The sequence below is a fragment of the Botryllus schlosseri genome, chromosome 8, assembly GCF_051294905.1.
Source record: "Botryllus schlosseri isolate E-star chromosome 8, Bs_hap1, whole genome shotgun sequence".
Lineage (NCBI taxonomy): Eukaryota > Metazoa > Chordata > Ascidiacea > Stolidobranchia > Styelidae > Botryllus > Botryllus schlosseri.
Window position 1 is genome coordinate 7751470 of NC_137243.1, and position 18818 is coordinate 7770287.

The following is an 18818-nucleotide window of genomic DNA, read 5'->3' on the forward strand; positions in this document are numbered from 1 at the left end:
ACTTTGACCACCTCTGGAATCTGCTTCTATGTTGCATTGAATGTGAATTTATCATTTCAATGCACGGTGGAAACTTGGCACTGAAGCCCGATAGATTTAGACCAGGGGTGTCAAACTCAACTTGCGTCGCGGGCCGGACTAGTCAACAATATGTTACTTCCAAATGCACGCCCTTGCTTTTCACTTGAATGCTTTATTATCAATCCTGTATACATAATTGTATATTAAAATACGGATCATGGGGTTACAAGAGGTTTAACTGTAAACGCGGACGTTTTAATTTGGCCCATTCTCATTAATCGCGATTCGGGCTTAGCCTATCTGTCTGTCTGGCACCTTTTGAGTCAGGAGCTCAAGTTCAAGTTCAAGTTTATTCATAAAATTTCATCACTTCAAAACATCACAAGACTGCAATACAATGAGTATGATAGGAACATGCCGAAACGACTAGGAGTAGGCCTAGTCTTAAGATCGACACCCACCTGAGCCTAAGCGATGTAAAGAGGAGGCATGCACAGTTGCACACTGGATGAAAGTAAAAATATAATATAAAGTGGTGCGACCAATGGATTATACTATTTTGTAACTATTATATTTTCCGTGCGACCTGAATATTAACAGTTGCGCTTTGGCTTTTTCGCTTCGCGAATAACTACTTTGGGCTCATTTTTCCTGAACTCAGTGTGGACTTTTTTGAGTTTTGGGAATTGGATGTCAGTGTCACCAACTTGTTCGTGATGGTGACTAGAGTGAGACCATAACACCGCTGCCGGATAATGATAATGTGGCCTACGATCTTGACATTTGCTGCCTTCTGAGAAGTCTTTCGTACTATAATATCTCAGCATTTGTTATAAATGTGCTGGATAGTACGGGGATTTTTCAATCTACTCAGAATTGTCTCGCGGACCGGCTGAAATTGTCTGGGGGCCTGATGCGGCCCTCGGGCCGTATGTTTTACACTCTGATTTAGACCATTTGGATCGCATATTTATCTGTTTCTATTAGTATAAGGATGGCATTTACATTGGGTTACCATATTTTGAGATCCGAAAAAGAGGGCACTTTTCAAAAATCCTAGAAGGTCTTCCTGAAAGAAAACTGGTGATTTCGAAAATTTCGAGAAGGTGATCGACTCGACTCCCGAATTACCCGCTTTTTACGATATACTTCTGTGGTAGGGTTGCATTTAAAACAAAAATCAATCTAAAACAGTGGTTCCCAAAGTGGACGCCAGCGCCCCCCTGGGGGCGTTGGCGAGCGTGAAGGGGGCGCTGGCCATGAAATGGGCGATTGGGGGGCGCTGGCTTGAAAATTGGGCGGTAGGGGGGTGCTGAGAGCAAATGCGGGCGGTGTAGGTTTAGAAGTCAACTGCTGCGTATAGTGCTGAAACGATTGATTAATAAAGAGGTTAGATTCGCAGTAAATATTCATTAATAAAGAGGCTAGATTCGCAGTAAAAATGCATACTAGATTCGGTCCGTCAGGGCAATTTAGGGTCGTTCGTCTATTTATTCAGCTGTACAGTAAAAATCCATTGCTACTTGTCAATGCTATTCCTTCTCATCAATGGACTAATTTAGCAGTCGGCAGCTTCCCAGAAAAGCGTGGTTCATTGTGTGCTGCTGTGAGAGCTACGAAGTGTATTTGAGCAGTTGTAGCTCACTGCAAGATGTGATGGCTTTTTAAGAGAAATTGTCTTGCATGATTTTATTATCTGTTTCAAACGATCGTGGATTTTCCACAGCGCTGTCACCGCGGCCTCCGACACGGCGTTCTGGTAGCGAGAAACGGCATCACTCCTACTTGACGCTGACCGTATTCGTTGACATGTCGGTGATAATTCACCGGAATTTTGCGACACGTCAAATTTTCAAGCTTGCTTTTAGTTACCGGTTCAGCTCGAATACCTGATTTTGATGGACAAACATGAATCAATAATCTCGCAAAATTACACGAGGATGGGTGATTTGGCTCCAGGATATGCTCCAATTAGAAATTCTTCACCGGATAATCAATCCACTCTGTGAAATTTCCAGGCATGAAATGTTTGAGCAGCTAAGTACATTGTAGCCAGGATATCATACGCCCGTAGTAACGGTTACCATTCGTCCTCTTTTAAGAGGATTTGTCCTCTTTTGTGACTTTTTTGAAAGTGTCCTCGGAAGACGCCTAAACGTCCTCTTTCATGACAATTTGTCTCTTTTTTAAAAAATTTTTGTTAAGTGTTCATGGAAATTGGACTGAGATATAGTAAATCAGCACTCTAGTGACGGTCTGGCGGTTTTTTCGGGACCTGAGCAAGAAAAATGACCTTTTTTTAGTCAATTAGCCACAAACTCGGGAAAAATTTACTATTTTTTCCGGACTTTACTCCATCATAATAAGTCTGGAAATTTTGAAAAAGCGTCATCTTTTCAGATTCCCAAAGTATCGCAACCCTAGTTGTAGTGTAGAACAATTTCGAGTTCAACCAAAAGTTCAATGTCTCCAATCAATCGTTCTGGGTATACAATTGAATAAAAATAAAAACTCTCACTGCAGTCGGGTTGACTTTTTCGTCGTTACCCTTCCCAGCGCATATTTGATAGAACGTTCTCAGCGCCGTGAATATTTTCTGACTCACAGCAGAAACCTACTAGCCAGTAGGCATACATGAAGTGAATACTGGAGATTTTAGACTGATAGTGTTCCTATCAAAACGTTAACCCAATATGACGAGAATTATGATATTGATGCACTATCTTAATCCGTCTTAATATTAGCTGCACTAAATGTAGAAAAAATTTCGTTTTATGATTAGACGTGGTGAGCGGGGTGTCGGGGGGCGGTGGCACTTTATTCGTTGTCCAGGGGGGCGGTAGCTCAAAAAAGTTTGGGAGACACTGATCTAAAACAAACATGTTTAAAACAAGGACCTTGTATAAACATGTTTCTGTTTAAGTCACGACGTGACGAATACTCAATTGTGACGTCATCATGGGTTGTCACTGACAATTGAAAATATAGGGTAAAAATCGCTTCTTTGACTAAATATCTATGTACTATAGCTGTTGAAGCGACTATTTTGAGGGTTCCAACCATCCTATATCGTTTAAATCGGCTATATCGGGTGGTAATTATCCGCAGGCTCATACAACATGTTTTAGAATGTATTTACACAATCATGGCATGATTTTCCAGCTTAAAAAAATTTAAAGGCCTTTGTTTAAAACACTGTGTAAATCATGTTTTAAACAAAGTGTTTTAAACAACCATTTGTTTTAAATACAACTCTGTTCTGCTGTATTGACTAAAAATAAGGTCATCCGGGACCTACGATGGTGATAGGTAATACCCGTCGCACCGTATTTTTCGCTGATTTTCTTGCCAACTCTACTGTTCGCTTCGTAGGAATCTAGTTTTTGATCGTAGAGAAAAAGGACAAATTCCCAATAAATAGGGCATTTAGGCGTCCTCCGAGGACACTTTAAACTTATTGAAAAAAGAGGACGTGTCGTATTCGTAACCCTACGCCTACATTTATAGAGTTTTTCGTAACACAAAAAGCAATTCGTAAATATGGCCGATGCAACAGCATAGCCTACTTTGAGATGGGAATATCATATATCGCCGATTTAGGCCTATAGGCGTCTGCTTTCGCCTGTTCGCCACGTAAGCTCACTACAAGCTATGCACGCCACGAGTAAATTTTTAGTCCCCAAATTGGGATTTCAACCATGCAAACAACATGCCTTGGATATAAAATGGGAGTAAACAGCTATCGCCAGATGTTTTTGTTTCATGTGATGTGATAACAGGAAAAGGGAGTCCACGCTTCATATTATCTAACAGACGCCAATACATATAGTCTTGGCGTTGCGAGAAAACAGGCCGTGTATTTTGCAAGGTTGCTTAATGCTGTCGAGGCCCGAGCACGAAACAAGATAACAAATGGTTCTTTACCCGTATACGTGAAGAGGAAAATTCGCAGAAAAGCAATCTCAATTTACTGGTCGGGTGTGAAGTTTTGCAGCGGGTATGTCGGAAAACAGGATGAAATAATTCGATAAACTTCCATGCTTATATAAAGGTTATAGAAAGATACATACGTCAATCTAGAAACTGTTGGCAGTAGATCACGAGATCGTTTCATCAGACCACGAACCAGGTCTGATCATAGGTTGTAATAAGTGCTATTCTATAATTACGAAGTTATGGTAGGCCTATTCATGCAAAATATACCTTAATTTGACAGCAATGAAGCCATATTCAGGGCAGAGCGAAAGTATTGATATCTTTTTCGAATGTTTCGTTATAGTTGGTTCACAAATGGTAAAATTTGCGTAGTCCAAGCCGTAGCCCAGATTGACCGCGTGATCAGCCACGTGCCGCCGGCATCCGAGAAGTAGCCTGCCGTCTCTCACAGGAAGATTAGAGCTGTGAGCACCTCGGATCTATACTACGATGGTGAAATGCTACGATTATATACGTGGAGTACGCGATTATGTGGAGAAAATTTGCGAGGATGGACAAGTTAGTGCCATGCTATTCCGTTCGTTTTATTACAATAAATTGTGAATTTTCATAATCATAGGCTTTACCGCTATGTTGTATGTAGCCCCACTGGTTTAATGGTGACGCTGTGGCTCGTTGGCATCTGGGTATAGCAGTATCTCAGGCTATAGTCTATAGTTACCACATTTCTGCGGTGAATCTCAAACAGTAGACAGTGTTACTATAGCTATAGATTTAAATATGCTTTTTTGTGATGCTTCTAAGCATAACTAATCGCCAACGGAGTCACGTTGATTTAAATTGTGTCGTTTAGTCACCACCGGTACCGTACTTTGTCACCCCCCCACCCACCTCCCGTAACAAAATACTAGCCTTGGGCGGATTCGTTATGTAGTCGTACGATACGGAATATTTTAAAGCAGTGGTTCTTAACCGATGTTTCACGGAACACTTGGGGTTCGAGGAGCCAAGAATTATAATGGGAAAACTCTAATAACTCCGCTTCCACGGCTTGTAATTGAGTCAAATTTGTTTTACATCGTTTTTTAAGACCGCGTAACAATTTCATGGGGTCTACAAAAAAATTTGAAAAAAAATTTGGCATTTTCAGTAAATTCAAAATTTTCCAACTCAACGAAATTCACGATTACCGGTTGGAATGCATTCATATTCGGTGTGCGTCGTTTTTTAAAGGCAACCTAACGATATAGTCACCTAGCCAAAAAAAAGTTTTTTTTGAACAGCCCTAATGTATAGGCCGAAACCAACGAACTGTGCATCACCGGAATAGTTCCGAAGCCTATACATTAGTATCTTACCAGAGATAAGCTATGTAGCATAGCTGAGACTCACAACCACAGTGAAACTATATTTTCAGGTCTGTCACACAACCTGGTATCAAACACAAAACGGGTCCATAGCAATCATGTCGAATGGTGAGAAGCAAGCACTGAATATGGTAGCGAATGCATTATAGTGTATTCATACTAATAAACAACCATCTACTCGTTATAGAATGCGGAAATATGAACGATATGAATCCAAGCCGAGAATGCGGTCAAGACGTTTGTCGATTGACACAAATAGTATATAAGTCTGCTGAAGATACCTATTCTTACTGCGACCGAGGTGGGGAAATTCTTCTTATGGAACTGAATGTACAGTGTTTCTAAAGTCTACTCTAAACCAATAGTAACGCAAGGAAGAAGGAACACTACCGCAAATCTGTAAGCCTACGCGGAACTCCAAAGTTTCGGCAATTCACAAAAAACACCACAATGCACACCTGATACATTGCTATGGATAACTGGTGCTCAACATAAACTGCAGTATACTAACAGAGTGTTATAAGAACTAAACCAGTATATAATGAATATTTATTGCATATCAGTTAATCAGTATGAATTGTGATGTTCCCTTTCCGATACCAGTTCAGAAATGCGAGGTTTCACCTTGGAAAATGTCACCGTATTGTTCAATCGAAACGCAACAGCGTGATACCAATCGATTAATTACAAATGAGATTTTAATATTGCTCATAGAATTGGCACTTAAGAAGGGCATGGTTTCGATTTTCAACCCAACCTCATCTGCGTACGCCACTATGCACGCGAGACGCGACGCACCACCGCAACAGTCACGATCGGACAGCTAATTACTTGAATACAACCAATGACGGCCAAGACGTGCGTATCATAACAAATCATATGTATGAGTTGAGTGAGTGAGTGAGTGTGTGTGTGGATGCGTGCGTGTGTATGTATTGACCAGAGATGAGCTAATTTGAAATTTCTATGTCCTACCTAATCCAATCAAAATCCGAAGCTTTAAATCCTAACCCAAGTCCTAATCCTGAAATTTTGTATATTTCAATCCTAATCCTAATCCTAATCCCATGAATTCCTCTTAAAAAGCCTACATCTTATGCCTATAATTCTGTAAAAAGAAATAAAACACATAATGAATGCCAAAGTATATGAAATAACTTTGATAGGACGAAAAACTTTGTCGCCATTCGCCACAGGACATCAATCTCCCCGAAAATCGGTAAATCAAATTCTTATCCTAATCCATTTAAAGAAAAATCTGAAATCCTGATCCAATCCTAATCCGACAAAATTCAACAAATCCGTTTTTCCCAAATCCTAACCCTAGTCCAGAGGTCTCAAACACGCGGCCCGCGGGCCGCATGCGTCCCGCCAGAGCATTTTGTGAGGCCCGTGACAGCATTTTAGATTTTTAATAATTTGACAATATATACGTGCCACATACATATTTTCAGGTTATAAAGTCAAAATTCCCTCTTAAATTGCTACGAAAGCCTGAAACTATATTCATCAAACTTCACTATCACATCTATTGCAAACGCTACCATTCAGGGGAAGATTCACTATTTCGCCACATTTCCGATTCATGATAACAAAACCTGACCCTTAGACGATTCGTGACTGCAATGTGTGAGTTGGACGTCAGGGATCTAGTCTAGATATCCCTGGTTGGACGTGGACGCGACCTTCCTTAGAATAACTCAGACTCGGGCTAACTCGATATCAAAATGAAAATGACCCGAGTGGACTTGGAGTGACTCGGAACGCCGTGAATTTGTTAGAACCATGGACGTAACAAACTAATCGCGTATCAGGGGAATAGTAATAAATCGAAAGGTCGCAGCTTGGTATTTCGCTAACTAAGCAAGTAGTTAAGGCAACCATTGGCAATCTGCTCGTTACATCTTTGGTCGCTAAACCATGTAATAAAGGCCACTTCAAGGTATCGAGTACCGTAGTGGTACGCTCCAACGATGTAACAACAATGGGCCGTTCGGCGTTCCGACATTTCAATCACTAAGACACATTCAATAATATATTTATATTATATTTATGTTTTTTTTCCTGCTCCTGCTTGACTTACAATGTTCAACCTAAAAATATTTTGATATCAGATCAGTCTCTATTAGGCTATCAATCTGCTAAATTCAAAATATTCATAGTAGCTACGAAATTATAACCCGATAGCATTTATGATGGCATCATACATTTGTCCGCCCATATGGTGTATATATCTTATGATTAATGTATACCAAGTACAACAACAATTCTATTCAAATAGTTATAAATGTGATGATTCTTTTCGTGTCAGGCCTAAATTGATACAAGAGTAAATCACATTTTGACGATCTGTGTTTACTGTCGGTCTGCTGGATCGGCTCACTTGCAATATGACAATTCATTCCCGCCAAATAAGGCCTACTTGGAAAGATATAGAATGCCCCTAGAAGTGCTGCGGCCCACGGCGTCGTCAAAACGGGAAAACTGGCCCGCGAGCACATTTGAGTTTGAGACCTCCGCCCTAATCTATGCTCATCTCTTGTATTGACCTCCGGGAAACCCCTGAGATTCTTCAGGGAACCCCTGAGACCTTCAGGGAACGCCTAGTGTTCCCGGAACACTGGTTAAGAATCACTGATCTAGTTTGAACGCTATTGAATAGCACAAGCCTGTGCTTTTCAACCTGTTTCCATGGCAATCACTTGAGCGCATGAAAAAATTGCGGTGCGGATGACAAGCGCGGTACGGATGAGTGGGGGTGAAAATCAGGACCAGTGCGGATGAAAATCGTAAATAATTGTTACTTTGACTGATGTGGAATAATTCAAAAAACTAACAAGATTTTCAAGTGCAGTGGCTCCCAACTTTTATCGTTTCGTAAAAACTTGTTTGACTTGGCGCACCACTAATCGCAGCTTTTAAAATGACTTTGTCTCGTACCAGCCGTAGTGAATTAATATTTGTGCACTATTAATTATTCCGTAATCAAAAGTCTTGGTCGAAAGCTGGTGTAGTGGCAAGCATACAGTGCATCAGCCCGTCTGAGCTTGCGGCCAGAGGTACTCAAGTAGTTTTCCTCCACTTCTGGTACTTACTCAAGTAGATTTGATTTTCTCCGCTTTTACTTCATAATATTTTGTGATCTACTTTCTTACTTTTCGCTATTTTCAGTTTGTCAAGTAGCAGTAGGAATTTCGGAGCTGTTTTCACGGAGTACCAACATTTATTATTCATAAAAGTCAATTAAAGCCCTAAACTTTTGTTGCGCTTCGCGCACAGTAGTTATGGAGTGACAACTATACTTTCACGAAGGTATTAGGGAACATAATTTAAGTACCGGATTGCGTGCTTCCGCTCACATCGCATGGTCACTCACATCGCATTGTCACCCATATCAAATATTTCATTACAGTAAATATGGCCCAGCATAACGTTTAAAACTACCGTTTCGCAATCTGGCAATTACGCCTATTATATCGTAATCTAGCAGCCAATGACGTGTCCTGGTAATCCGGACAAGTGGACTCTGGCTTTTTTTAACGTTACACCTGTTTTACCAGACCACATTGGAGCTTTCTTGACAAAAGACATAAAATATATTTTCCGCTTTTTAGAAGTGGTATTTGTATTTCACTTTCCATTCCGAGTATCATTCTTTGAGTTCTAATTACTTTGAGTTCCTTTGTCTGAAGAACATGCATGTTGAAGTAGGCTATAAAAGCAAGTGTAGTAATGCCTTTCTTTTACGAAAATACAGCTACAATACATGTCAATTTTACGATCCACCATGTTTGGAATTAACGCATGCTAATCGTACAAAGTGTTGAAACCGCATTCGACACCACTTCTCCGTATTGCTCTTCGCCTAAACTACGGGGCCATATAATATGGGGAAAGGGAGCCATGTCTTGATATTTTCTAAAACGGGGTCTTCGAGTAAACAAAGGGTTAGTATCGGATTTTCATATCAATTCTATAATTTGCATCCCATGATGCGAATGAATGCTTATTCTGTCGGAGATCGATACCTCCTGGGATGCATCAATACGAATCCAGCTTCCTGCACCTTCCGCTCAATTTGCAGCTTGACTGTTTGCTTGCGACTGTTTTCGAAACTACTTACTCGAGTAGATTTAAAGTCAGTCAATTCTACTTGTACTTGAAGTAGTTTAAGGTTGCTTTTACAATTGCTACTTCTAGTCGTACTTGGAGCAGATTTTTGCGTCGCTACTTCTACTTCCACTCGAGTAGCCTTCTTGACTATTGTCTACTACTGTCTGCTTGCGACACGCGTGAAAAAATGAAGTAAAATTGACTTTCTGCTTTCTTTCTCTGGACATTCATAATATTTTTGTAATAACGGCTAGATTAGCACGAGGCGCGAAGAGATTAGTAAATTCCATCATTACAGACTCACATTTGCAAGTTACTGTAACGCAAATTATATCCCATTTTTTCTTAAAGTATGGGTCGAAGAAGGTATAATTTTGGGTCGTCACGGTACCAGAGCGATCTGTTAATATGTATATGTAATATTTGTTGAATTTCTTGCGGCTAGGCTTTTCAAGACACCGATGAGATGGAGAGGAGGATCCTATAGATCAGTGGTGCGCAATTATTTTTCTCCCCGGGTCAAATGAGAAGCAGAAAATACGTTGGCGGGCCGAGTCAAAAAAAATTAGCTGTGTTCTCCAGCGCATTAATTTAATTTCTAAATGGAAAGCAGTGAATTACACTGTTAATAAATGATGTTCAGTGTAGCCTATATGTTGATATTAGGAAAGGAGAAAGTGAGGGTTATTTACCCAAATTAATATTTATTTGCCGTCATATTTCGAAACAACGTTAAGCATGATTGTAACTGCTCCTAACGTAAGGAGAGTTATCGAAACCACTTTATGAATTGAACTCAAATTCCACGACCGATCCAGACAAATGATGATCCGTAGATGAAGGTAGAAATGATATGTATTGCAATAATTGATGTAACGAAGGAATGCCCAAATACAGCAAATGAAACTGGGTCGTGAAATTAGGTTTTAAAATAGTGGTCGCCTGCGGTTAGAGTTATAATTATGGAGACAAGCGTGCACGAAATGGAATAGCACACACCCAACGTAAGCAACTTAAGCAACAACGTACATTCAGCTAACCGAATAAACTAAGATACGACACCCTAACAACATATATAAAGGACGAAACACGTGGCGCCTAATCAACTAATGATAATAATTACTACACCCAACACTGCAGATTACTTTTGAACTCTCTTTAAATCCTTATAGGTGTTTTTCTATCAGGACAATATTATGTCTTTGGGATATTACACAGCTTATTGTCTTGGTCGCTGCCTTCCTTGTAACATTGAGTTTATTTTGAATCTGGATTACGCATGGATGCGTAATCGCAACATATTAATGAACCTGAACAGGCTTGAAAGTAAACGAATTTTCGGTTCAGTTTATACAGCCAATGGTTTTAGTCCACGCAAGAACATTGAAAAGTAGGTTTCATGTTTTGAATTCCGAGCACCTTTTTGCAGGCCGCCCAGGTGTGGTATAGATAAATCTCCAACGCTTAGGTAGGAATTCTTGACTCGAACCCGCGACCCATTAGTGTTGCTGCTGCGGATTACACCGCTACGTTATCTCGCCACTTTGTTGACACGTATTGATTATATTATCAGGGCCAGGTGCAGTGTGCTGTTGCATGTCGGACTTGTGCAACAATGACGTTCCCGCATACAATTCTTCGAATTTCACCAACCTCTGTGAGGAAGAGGAATACCAATTCAACATTATTACAGGTAAAATATATCCGATATTATCGGTGTAAGTCGAACATGGATGAACTCCGTGTTTGGCTCTCGGTACTTACAGTGCTGGCAAAAAGATCTCTGCATTCAGTCAGCAAAAAAAAACTTTGCATATACGTACAATCTCTACAAGTTCTTAGTAGGGATGGTGTGAACCTCTGAAAGGCTCAGGTTCGTGTGAATGCGAACCTTTTTAAAAGGTTCTGTGTCAACCTGAACTCATGACAACACGTGACGTCATGTTGCTGATTCCAACCCTATATTTCAGTGAAGTGATAGCCTATATTAATGTGCACGTTCATATTGACGTTCTAAACGTCGCCAAATATATCAACTGGGGCAATCAAGTGATATAATATTCCCACATAATCTACATCTTTCGTTGCTTTGCCAACAATTTCCACGAGGGCTTGCGAGGGAATATAATATTACGCCGGGTCTAGGCCAGACCGGACGTCGGCGTCTGAGTATTGCCAAGTTGATATTGAGCAGGGGGTAAAACGGGTTTCTATACTTGCTACCGATATCAACCTATTACAAGTTATACGGCAGTAGCCAACACCGCAGTCGCACGGATTTGCTTTCATGATTCAATAAAGTATGAAGTCAAGATTAACCCCGTACGCCTGCTATATTTTTACACCAGACGACGATATCCATTCCATTGATTGGGTAAAGTAGCATCATTCGGTAACTACATGGAGTGTATTTCAAGCAAGTAAAATTTTTGAGATTGTCAAGGTGCATGCTCGTTTAGTGTTGATTTTTTTTATGCTGCCAGCATCATGTATGGAGTGACCCGCAGTTGAAATCCAATAAATTTCAATCAAAGATGTTAAAATGAAGTGAAAATTGTAATATATGAAAAAGTTCACGGTGCAGAACCTACCAAGGTTCGTTTGTGAACGTGAACCTCTAAATTTCTGAGGTTCACTCACAGAACGCGAACGTGAACCTCACGTTCACACCATCCCTAGTTCTTAGATTATCGTTGCAGACAAAAGCATTGTGTCACGAAAACGCTTATAGTTGCTTCACTCCGGCATAAGCATTAAGAATAGCCTACGGCATAAAATTATCCATTCATTTGCCGGCGCTTTATTTGCTAATTCAATGTATAAATGTGTTCATCTGTTTTCTCATTTTGAAGAAGCACCATCTTCGCTTTCTTCCTGTACACCATATCTGATTCTACTGATGCTATTTGTGTCAGCGTGCATAACTGTCTTCGTCATACTATGCATTCGGGAGAACACCACTCCATCCGGAGTACAAATTCGAAGGTAAAGATTCACGTTTCAAGATATTGTGTAGGCCTATAGAATGACTCTAGAAATTCCGTAGGTTTACGGCATATTATATAGCATAATTTCAAAGACGGAAAGTAATGAAGTAATTCGGCGTTTCAAATAACTCTGTAGCAGATTTTGTCTATCTGCAGTTCTGCACACTTGTTACGCAGCTTACTCGAGTGGGTATGTTTCTAGGCTATTTCCACTACTTCAAGAGTTTTAAAAGTCGATTTTCAAAGACATGGTTAGATCAAGGGCAGGGATATCTAGATCTAGATCTGATAAGGGGTCACCAGTAACAAGCGGCCGGCGACAAAATTTCGAAACACATTTCAACTGTGCGTGTAAACGTGCTCATTAGGGCTCTTCAAAAATGACTTTTTTTCTCAAATCGTACTGGCTACCTGATAAAATTGTTAGGTTACCTAATTTGAGCCTACACACAAAATTTGGTTCAATTCCAGCCAGTAACCGCTTTGCTACAGGACAAGAAAGTTTCTATTTATTATATAAAAATAAATAATAAAAAATTTGAAAATTTTCTGTTCACCCCATGAAAGTGTTAGGCTGTCTGTAGAAACGATGCTCACCAAATTTGGTTCAATTCCAACCAGTGGAAGCGGAGTTATTGCCGTCGAAAAATTCGGATTTGAATAAAATAGTATTTACGGTGACCGATTCTTTTTTTATTTATTATAGTTGTGCTCACCGTAAATACTATTTTATTCAAATCCAAATTTTTCGATAGCAGCCGCCTGTTCCAGGTTTGATTCGCACTATTCTATCCAATCCATTACAGATCAATGATGGCCACGTGTGACAGACCTCATCTCTGCCAACGGAAGAAAATTTTACGCAGCTTGAACGAATGTCTCTGCTTTCACGAGTCTGACCGGACTCCGAAAGGCGAGGAAATGGTATCTACGGTCTCGTGGAGACAAAATCGTCATTTGCCTGTGATCTGAAATACTGGTTTTCGATTACACTGGTCAACACAGTTTTTGTTGACTTTGATCAGGCAATTGATTTTGACTAACTTTTGGGCGCTGAATTTAAAAAATTACTTCCATTTTTTTTTTCTATCACGTCAAGTTTTTTGGTTAGGCAACCCCCACATTGCCTCAAAACTCACATAATAGCACTACTTTCAATATTTTATTGTATAAAACGTTTCAAAAACCACAACCATTCGAAAGTAAATCATTAGACTTCAAATAAACATTTGCACTGCTTTATTTGGTTGATTTAAACTGATATTGCTTGTACAGGATAAATAAAGTGCGAGTTTCAGGGTCCAAATTCACGCTAATAACCCATCATTCTGAAGGCTGTCTAGTTTGATACTCGAGCAATAGTCAGCTAACATATGTTAGCTTCAATCTACTCTGGTATCTTATCCCCATCATCTGCAGATGCTGGGGGACATTTTCTCCTTGGCCATCTGTGACTATGTCAAGGTTTTCAGGGAAATTATTAAGATATTTTAGTTTTTTTTTTAATGTTCGCTGTCCGACATAAACATATGGCAGTGGCACATGTGTATCAGGGTTGCATGTGCTGTGCATCCTTATTGTCTGAAAAACAAAGAAAACACAATACTTCAAAGCTGACACATACGATCCACTCGTGCTCGTGATATTGCAACAATTCTATGTTTCTGTATTGTTCTCAATGTTTCTCTATTATTCACGAAGACTAACTGAGTGTGCAATTGTTACTGTACCTAAGACGTTGCCATTTTGGAGAATGCCACACTTAAAGATGCTTTTTGAGCTAACTATAGGCATTTGTCATTCACTCGAGTTCTAAATGGGGATTCCTAATTCCTCCAGTAATCCATGGTGACAGTATCATGCCAATACCAGTATCACGGCAATACAAAGAGCTACCAAAAGTAGGCCGACGAAGAAAAGGCTTATTCTCCTGACCGAAAGTGAGATACCTCTTCTACCTTGCCAAGTAAGGTAATCTTTTCTCACTTTGTAAGGATGTTAAAAGTTCCAAAAATTTCTATTACAAGTCCCAAAGCCTATTATGTCAGATCAATAACTTGCGTTGATGGACTACTCTACATCCTGAATCATCTTCAATTTCAAAATCTACATCATTAGGCCTTCTATCCCTAAGATCTTCATCTTGATCCACATTATCGAGCATATAGCAGTTTAAAGTTACACTGGATAAGCTGAATGGGGCGTTGGACCTATAGCTGATAGCAAATGTCATGTTTATTTTTCTTGCCATATCCTGCAATTTGCTTCAAATATATGTGTGTGAAATATCCTCGAATAGTTGCATCCTCTAACCAAAAATGGGAGAAAGCATCGGCCTAGATCGATACCTGTACCTTTATTCTTAATAATTCAATTGAACCCTTGGCTAACTTGGATAACTTATTATATGGTAAAAGCGTGGATTTTTATATGGTATGGAAAAGTAATATGGCTAAATTCGTGAAAATTCGCATATTTTGGATATATATGTCGTAGAGCAAAAACTTGACGTGATAGAAGAAAAGCAGTGGCATTTCTGGAATCAGCATGCCAAAATTGCCTAAATCAAGTGCATAATCGAAATCAACAAATTTTTTGTTCAAAATTGTTGCCCAGTGTTATCAAACATTTCGATTTCGAAATGGCATCGTTTATTGGCTAGTCATTTCTTTAGAATAAAATAATCAAGTCTACTATGTGCGTGCGTTCTCTTTGTTTTTATTTAGGGTTACCATATTTTGGGAATGTGAAAAGAGGACACTATTTCAAAATTTTCATACTTACAATACTGGAGTAAAATTTTTCCGTTGAATGACTAAAAAAATGTAATTTTTCTGGCGCAAGTCCCGAAAAACCCTTCGGACCGTTACTTGGCTGCTGATTTCCTGTATCTCAGTCCAATTTAGACGTATATTTAACCAAAATTCTCAAACAAGACGACATTTAGGCGTCCTCCGACGGCACTTTTTTTAAAAAAAGAAGATAAATCCTCTTAAAGGAGGACGTATGGTAACTAGGGTTGGATTATCCGGATAACGGTTAACCGATTAACCGCAGTTTTTTTAATATCTGATATCCGGATAGAATCCTGCCGGTTAACCGGATAAAAGGGTATCGTTGCTTATGCGTTTTACACTTTTTAGTAAGCTTCAATAAGTCGTATTATCAGTGTCAGGCGCGTCCAATTAGCGAGAAGATCGCGAAATTAGGTCATTGATTGCCACCCATTTTTGGAATAAGCATACCATGCAACATTAGCCTGAATCAAGTGCAAAATCGAAGTAACCAAATTTTTCGTTCAAAATTGTTCCCCTGTGTTATTTATGCCTTACGTTTTTCAAGACACCTCACCCAGCTCTATATACCGATAAATCTGATTACGTGAGCATAGAGACAGAACCGTAACTGCCGCACCCCAAACCCCCCAATTGGGGGGGCGAGCTCGAAGGGGGCCCAAAATTATTTCGCGAATTAGCATAAATTATTGAGTATTTTTCAAAAATTTATGCAACTTTTTCAAAAATTTTTCGTGCTGGGTGCGATTTCAAGTTGCCAACTTTCTTAGTTATTTGGCAGCCTACTCTTCCCCAAGACAAAATACGCAAGATTTATCGAAATGGACATATTGGCGAGACATTTAAGGTTTTAGAACATGTAACATGCGACTTCAAGAAGTGTACCAGAACGATCAGCAGCGAGAAAACCTGGGCCAAAAAGGACTGCCCGCTTACGCTGACCGAAAACTTCGTTATATATGCAAAATGCAAATAGGTTTAATTGTCCATAAGCACCTAGATGACTGGCGCCGAATGTTCCAGTCTTGGCAATCTGAACCTCAGAAGACAAATACCATTCCGCAGGGAAAAATTGTATGCCCGTAAAGAAATACCAATTTGAAATCGTGTGCGTCGTTAGTTTAGTACATTTGGGCGATTCTGTATTTTTTGATATAACAGACAGGAGATCACGAAATGACATCATGAAACGAAGTCATACCAACGGGGCCGCGCGCCGGAAAAATGTTTAGTTATTATTTACGGGCCCTACAGTTTCCAAGCCACCTCATTCAGCTCTACCGGTAAATCTGATAACGTGAACAGAGAGAACAAGAAATTGATAGCAATATATATGCAATTCCCAATATTATTGACCGATTTTATTATGAATTATCGAAAATTTTCGCGCTGGCTCACTAGACTGTGGCCCTTATTTCGTGACAAAAGCGAACAACGTGATGGAGGGGGCGGTTTATCACCCTATGGGAGCCGAAGACCCAAGTTTTATTGGGGGGCCTAGGCAAGTGCTGTTTCGTTCCTGCGAACGGGTATACGCCCGAAGATGTTTAATTATTATTGAGGGGTCCTACCATTTCAAACACACCTCACTCAGGTCTACCGGTAAATCTGATTACGTGGGCAGAGAGAGGATAAAAATTGATAACAATATATGTTCAATTCCCGATCATATTGACCGATTCAATCATAAATTTTGAATTTTTTCACGCTTCGCGCGTCTGGACGACAAAAGCTGCCCCACTAAACGGAGGTCAACACAGATGATGAGTAGCGGTAAACAGCGTATAGCCAAGGGTGGTCATAAGTTCGGTTTATCACCCTATGGCGGGCCCATGACCAATGTTTTGGGGGGGGGCTGACGAAGTGCTGTTACGGCCCTGCATAGAGAGAGGGGGTAACGATTGAAAGCAATATGTATGCAATTCCCGATCGTATCTACCGATTCAATCATGAATTATAGAAAGTTTCGCGCACGGCGCGTTTAGGCGATATAAGCTGACTCTTTAAACCAGAGGTGTCAAACATACGGCCCATCAGACCATTTCATCCGGCCCGCGAAGCTAATTTGAAATATGGCTGTATTATCCAGCGCATTTCTTACAAATGTTGAGATTTTTTGTATGAAATATTATAATCAAATTATCCCTCAAGATAGCAAATTTCGAGTATGTTCAAATGTTCATAGGTCACATCATGATCATTCGACAGTGGTGTTGTGGTTTTACTCTTGTCACCATCAGCAAGGAAAAGCCGTCATTTTCGTCCAATACCAAGAACGCAAAAAATGCACACTCAATTCCCAGTTTTACGGAAAAACGGAACAAAAAGTAGTTATTCACAGAAGTGAAACCACCATAGTGAGAAACACGTATTTGCAGGTTACATGGAGAATATAATTGTTACACAAAATTTGATTCAAATATCCGTGGACGCACTCCCGATTTTGCTTATGACTTAACAGAATCTCTGCATACGGAAAAACCCGAATCGCGATATAATAGTAATGAGCCAGCTTCAATAGATCTCTCGTATTCCTTTAGGGAGGGCAACTTTTGTAACTTATTTTTACTGCTTCCGGGAGCTTTCTAAATACTCGTAAGATATGTAGAATGCTGTTTCAAGCAGTTTGAAGGAATCTTATAGTGCAACTCTTTGCAACTTTTGTCCATTTTCTCCATACAACTTTTTGCAACATTTTGCAACTTTCTCGGTTTTTCATGAAAGTATTTTCGATTCTGATGAAATACACGGCCAAATTCGACTGAAGCACCGTAAATCAGCACCGAAGTAAGGATTTTACGGGTATTTCGGGAGCTGAGCCGGAAAATTGACCTTTTTTTAGTCAACTGAGCAAAATGTGGTCAAAATGCAACTTCTGCAACTTTTTTCAAAAATAAATGCAACTTTTCCCGGATTTAACTGCAACACAAACTTGCCCTACTAATTATGCATACACGTGAGGTATGTCGTCCTTAAAGCTACTCTTTTCGCAATTTATACTACTGTATTTAACCAGCCATAATCTCAAAAGGTGTTGCTAGAGTAGAACCCTATGATCCGTTATAATGTAATAGATTGTTGCGTAGGCTTAATAATTGAGCATTCAGGCAAAAATAATAACAAGGATATGGAATTTCAATCATTTGAATGGTCCGGCCCGCGAGCGATCAAATGGTTTGAATCCGGCCCGCGACGAAATTTGAGTTTGACACCCCTGCTTTAAACAATACAACAAACTTCGCTGGTAAGTAGCGGAAAAAAAACGTGCAGCGTGATGGGTCCGGGGGCAAAGCCTCCCAGAAGTATGGTTTATCACCAGGCCTGTTTATTTTTGTATTTGTCCAAAAATAACAAAAATAGCTTAGTTTTGGATGTTTTCAAATTATATTTTTAGAGAATCTCAAAAAATAAGAAAGGGAGGTGTTTCAGCCCTATAGCCTACTAACTACTGGAAAACTCCTCCGAAAGTATGCTATTATCATGTGTTCGCGAACTTCACGTCCTCTAACACATCGACATCATCAGTGATCTTGATCTAACTTTCCAATACATTCGTTAAAAAGTATTTGGCCTGGAGAATGCCCTCTAAAAGAAAAATC

At 39.8% G+C, this 18818-nt stretch overlaps 1 protein-coding gene across 3 annotated transcripts; it reads left to right on the plus strand.

Annotated features, from left to right (window-relative positions):
* Positions 1-3923: 3923 nt before the first annotated feature.
* On the plus strand, positions 3924-15120 carry LOC145444096 (uncharacterized). Of its 3 annotated transcripts, none has more exons than XM_080322023.1 (6): positions 3924-4515; positions 5375-5432; positions 5512-5625; positions 11011-11130; positions 12353-12422; positions 13231-15120. In XM_080322023.1, the coding sequence occupies exons 1-6, from the start codon at positions 4447-4449 to the stop codon at positions 13394-13396; spliced, it is 597 nt and encodes a 198-aa protein (XP_080178149.1). In that variant the 5' UTR covers positions 3924-4446; the 3' UTR covers positions 13397-15120. The 3 variants fall into 3 exon arrangements, with proteins under 3 accessions (XP_080178149.1, XP_080178150.1, XP_080178148.1); XM_080322022.1 differs by having other exon boundaries at positions 3928-4515; positions 12290-12422; XM_080322024.1 differs by lacking the exons at positions 5375-5432; positions 5512-5625 and having other exon boundaries at positions 3925-4515; positions 12290-12422.
* The last annotated feature ends 3698 nt before the right edge of the window (positions 15121-18818 follow it).